This window comes from Chenopodium quinoa, unplaced genomic scaffold (assembly GCF_001683475.1).
Source record: "Chenopodium quinoa cultivar QQ74 unplaced genomic scaffold, ASM168347v1, whole genome shotgun sequence".
Classification (NCBI taxonomy): Eukaryota; Viridiplantae; Streptophyta; class Magnoliopsida; order Caryophyllales; family Amaranthaceae; genus Chenopodium; species Chenopodium quinoa.
Window position 1 is genome coordinate 3297340 of NW_018745105.1, and position 5321 is coordinate 3302660.

General features: G+C 38.4%; 1 protein-coding gene across 1 annotated transcript; it reads right to left on the reverse strand.

The window, feature by feature from the left end:
- Window positions 1–2511: 2511 nt before the first annotated feature.
- On the reverse strand, window positions 2512–3380 carry LOC110709954. The gene is made up of 2 exons (XM_021888202.1): window positions 2883–3380; window positions 2512–2841 (listed from the first exon to the last, which is right to left on the reverse strand). Exons 1-2 carry the CDS (start codon window positions 3378–3380, stop codon window positions 2512–2514), a joined length of 828 nt encoding a protein of 275 aa, XP_021743894.1.
- Between the last annotated feature and the right edge of the window lie 1941 nt (window positions 3381–5321).

The following is a 5321-nucleotide window of genomic DNA, read 5'->3' on the forward strand; positions in this document are numbered from 1 at the left end:
TCTGTGGCAGTGAGTTTGATATTAGCTGGGAGAGGAGTAATAGCCTTCCTACTCAAATCAAGACCACATTCTTGCAACATTTCCCTTGTAAATTACTTTTGACCGAGGATAATTCCTTGATCACTATAACCAACCTCAATCCCAAGAAAATAGTTCAGCCTTCCAAGATCTTTGATGCTGAACTCTTAATGAAGATGATTCTTGAGAGCACTAATCCCAGCAACATCAGTGCCAGTTAGAATAACATCATCATCATATACTGCTACAATACTGTAGGCGTCGCTCGATGTGCGCCTATGTTAAAGCATGTGTGAATATGCTTGGCACTCTTAGGAAGTGAGAATTGACATATACGATTAGGGACAACGATTAGGGACAAAGCAAAGTAGGGAGCCGCCAAAAAGTTTTTAAGGAACTTGTAAACCGTTCACGGATCATTATAAGGTAACGATAGGCAACAACGATTGTCCCATGAAGGTTACACCCCATTCATAATCCATGAGATTACTAACTCCATGTGGTTCGGAACCACGAAAGGAGGATCGAGGATGATGGTACGAAGTGAGTCATGGAGTCACATTCGCCCGTATTGGCCTCTACTCGATTCTTATTGTGAAAAGTGATTCTTGCGATCTCAAAGGCATACAAACAAAGATTCAATTTTCTCCAACCTATTATTAAGCCAAATTGATTTAATATTAATGCAACACATTATTCTAAAATATCGTGATCACTTGAATTAATAACAAGATTAAAAAGGAACCTAAATCGATCGTCCAAATTATCTTATTAGGCGTGATTTTCAATTACATATTCCCTTTAAACATGCAATATAGTGATCATAAATAATATAATAGAATAAACATTAATATTGGAAGCAATTCAATAATAATAATGTTAGTCAAATCGAATAATAAATAACCTAATCATGATAGTAGCAATATTAAAATAAAATAAGAGTAATTAAATTAATTAATTAATTACTCACATTCTGCGCGTTCCTTTAAATTGCTACATCATGAATAAACTGTTAGTAACTTCAATAAAATAATATAGATAAAATAGAAATTAAATTAAATTAAATAAAAAGTAGAGTTGATTTGGTCCAAACCCTCAGTTATGTGTACCTTTCACGCCTTGGTTTAAGGACGGAACCTCGGGTTAAGTATGGACTCCTTGGAGTGCTTAAGGGAAGAATGATGTAATTAGGAATATAGTTTTAAAGCTTAGAATATGGGAGATAGAGAATAGAATGTTTTTTGGTGCAAGAGAGAAAGAGAGAAGGATTTGATGCCCCGAACTGCAGAAAGGGGGGGGGGGTCCTATTTATAGGGAAAATGAGCAGAGGGAACACGCGAAACCCTAAAAAGATAAAAACCCTAAAAAATAACATCGTGTTACGGAAAAGTGCACCGTGACAGGCACCGTCAGACGGGGGAAGATCCCGTGACACGGGGGAAAACTGAGTGACGCGGGAAATAATTAGGTTACGGGAAGTGAAAATGCGTTTAGGGATTACGCGGAGAAAACACGGAGCAATCCCGTGTCACGGGGTGTGCACCGTGAAACGGGAAGAAATTTCGTGACATGGCATTGTCCACCGTGGCACAGTGCAGTATGCCGTGTCACGGTGTAAAAAGTACGCAGAAATTACACGGAATATTCCCGTGTCACGGAATGGGTGCCGTGACACGAGAGAAAATTGTGCATAATTACAAAAATTGGCACCGTGTCATGGGAATTAGCCCCGTTACACGTCAGCTTTTGCCGCGTCAGCGGCATTTTAGCTGCTGCGCGGTAATTTCAGTTTTATACCCGTTTTAAAAATAATCATAACTTTTGATCCGTAATTCGGAATAAGACATATAATATATCATTGGAAATATTATCAAGTCTAATTTCCAAAACAATTAGAATCAGGTCGAAATGAGTTGTAGATTTTAAGATATGGACGTTTTAGTGGAAGGGTGTCGGTTTTAGGCCGAGTTTAGTGTTTTGCTCATATCTTTTTCGTTATAGCTCGAAATTAGGTTTATTATATATGGTTGGAAAGGTTATTTAAAGCCTATCCAACAAAATAATAAATAAATCAAAATTATATAGCCATAAAATCAGTTTCTCTCGGTTTTGCGATGTAGACACGAAAAGTGGAAAATAGGTTATGGTTTAGGGAAATGAGCTAGAAATTGGATTGGTTCATGAAATATATTTGATAGAAAATGGATTTAAGCACTCCAAATTTTAAATACTCAATCCGACCAATAATGGCGGTGAAAGGTTTTCATCAACGGGTTTGGTTTTGGGGAGACATTTTTAAATTAGGTGTCTACAAATACAGAACAAACCATCATTGCTCTTCTTCAAGAATAAACTGTAGTCATTCTGAGACTTCTAAAAGCCTTGATGCACCAAATACTGAACAAGATTCTCATGCCACTGTCTAGAAGCTTGTTTGAGACCATGCAAAGATTTTCTCAGCTTGGAAACCTTATTTTGAAAATTAGGAAGCCCTTAAGGAACCCTCATATATACTTCCTCCTTTAAGTCACCATGCAAAAACGCATTGTTCACTTCTAATTGAAAGATTGACCAATTATAGCAGGACTGAATGTTAACCACAAGAATAAATGTTTCCTGATAATCCACACCATACTTCTGATTAAACCCTTTAGCTACCAATCTGGACTTACACCTCTCCAAATCACCATTGGCTTTTAATTTTACCTTAAAAACCCACTTGCATCCTATGGGTTTCTTTCCCTTAGGTAGGTCAAATAATTCCCAAGTATTATTATCACTGAGTGCCTTGAGCTCTTTTTCCATGGCCTCCACCCAAACTTCCTATTTTGCAGCTTCTTAATAAGTAACAGGCTCAATAATACTTTAGGTTTGAGCCAAAAGGCTTGAAACTCAGATGGAAAAGCAGAAGCAGTAACTATGTTACACCAACTGCTGTCACTCTCAGTATTGTCATTAGTAGCTGTGTAACATTCATAAGCAGAAAGATAGGAAGGTGGTCTATCTGGCCTGGAAGATTGTCTAATCTCAGGTTGTATGTTAATATCAGAAATATCCAGGGCAGTTGAAGGATCAGAAGAAGAAGAAGAAGTGTTATGAGAGTTAACAGGTGAAGATGAGATATCATCATGAGAAGGGAAAATAGATTCAGGACAAGAAAAATCAAGGGAGTCAAATGTGTTTAGTGAAAAGGAGGCAGGAAGGAAAATGGCATGTGAGTAAATAGAAGTTTGAGAATTTTGGGTAAGTGATTTATGAAGAAGATGGTAAGGAAAGTGTCTCTCATGAAAATGGACATCTCTGGTTACAGATATTCTGTGAACCTCAATATCTAGGAAAGTGTCTCTCATGAAAATGGACATCTCTGGTTACAGATATTTTGACTGGAGGAATATCTGTAAGGAGGGTGTTCCCATCGTAAGGGATCCTTCTCCTTAGATGCCCATGACTCCTTAAAGCCTAGGACTTTACAATTGTTAGGGTGTATTAGGATTTGAATTCCTGACTGTTTGGGAGACCTTTGAATTAGTGATGATTCTATCATATACACTTTTTTGTAAGAAGCAAGTAGAGGAGTCGCCAATGAGTTTTAGGAAAAACCCATAAACCTCGTTCATGCCTTTCTCCCAAGTAGAGTTCAAGGGATATTTAGCATGAATCATAAGTTTACCCATGCCCAAATTGGTCTAGAAAACCAGAAATGAGTTCGGGAGCGAGGGTACTAAGATAACGTTCCCTTTAGAGGGGAATCGCGATCCTATCCCTAGTGCGGCCTCTACTAGCTCTTCCTTTGCACAATTTCATTGCCAAACAATATATGCAACGTGATACCTAAAAACTATGTTAATTGATTTTATTTACACACATTAATTCACACAGGAATTACATAGTAAGGTCGTTATTCTTATTTAATCAAATTCGTTAAAAGAACAATAAAATAAACAATATTCGCCTTGACTTAGGTGATCAACCAACAATTATTTTATTCAATTATAATCTTGATTAACGAAAGAATACTATGTGAAATCAATTAATTTATTATTTTAAGGCGATAAAACAACACTAATTAATTAATTAAAGTTCTTTTAAACAATAAAAATAATGGTGATTTAACTAAGTGCTCGGGAATTTACCACTTCTCTTTTCTAGATCTCCGTTTAGAACACTTATGGACTCCTTCTTGTTGGGGAACCTCCACCGTAGTAATAAAATATCAAAAAGGGTGAGTGTTTAGGACAAGAGGGTTTGGATGCATAAGTTCACAAGTATTCTGCCAGAGTTTAGGTTAATTTTCTATGTGTTGAAGCCTCGGATTAGGGTCTTATTTATAGGGAATGATTAGGTTTAGGGTTTAGAGCATTCTACCGCAGCAGGTGTCGCGCGTAACTGAGTAGGTTGCGCGCGGCTGTCGCGCGCAATTGAATAGGTCTCGCGCGGTATACGCGCGCAACTATTTGTCTTGCGCGTAGCTCTATGGTAAGATTCGATTTTCCAATATTTTAATATTCTAAATTTGACGCGAGCGCATCTCTGAGAGTTGCGCGGGCTGCCGCGCGCAACTTAATAAGTTGCGCGCGACTGTTGAGCGCGACTTTGTGAGATGCGCGTGATATTTTCCGCGACAACTTTTATTTTAACCTAGACGCTCCTAAATCCGTTATTATTGGGTTTTAAGCACGGGATTAAGCCTAATTATGACCGGGTTTAGTTAATTTGGACCTTGTGTTGGCCTTGTTCTTTTATCTGGGCTAGTCTTTTGTGTTTTGTGGCTTAACCAGTTATCTATAAGCATTCTTTAATTTGATCCAACACGAAGATGGTGAGTGTTTAGGACAAGAGGGTTTGGATGCACAAGTTCACAAGTATTCTGCCAGAGTTTAGGTTAATTTTCTGTGTGTTGAAGCCTCGGATTAGGGTCTTATTTATAGGTAATGATTAGGTTTAGGGTTTAGAGCATTCTACCGCAGCAGGTGTCGCGCGCAACTGAGTAGGTTGCGCTCGACTGTCGTGCGCAACTATTTGTCTTGCGCGTAGCTCTATGGTAAGATTCGACTTTCCAATATTTTAATATTCTGAATCTTACGCGAGCGCATCTCTGAAAGTTGCGCGGCCTGCCGCGCGCAACTTAATAAGTTGCGTGCGACCGCTGAGCGCGACTTTGTGAGTTGCGCGCGATATCTTCCGCGGCAGCTTTTATTTTAACCTAGACGCTCCTAAATCCGTCATTATTGGGTTTAAGCACGGGCTTAAGCCTAATTATGATTGGGTTTAGTTAATTTGGACCTTGTGTTGGCCTTGTTCTT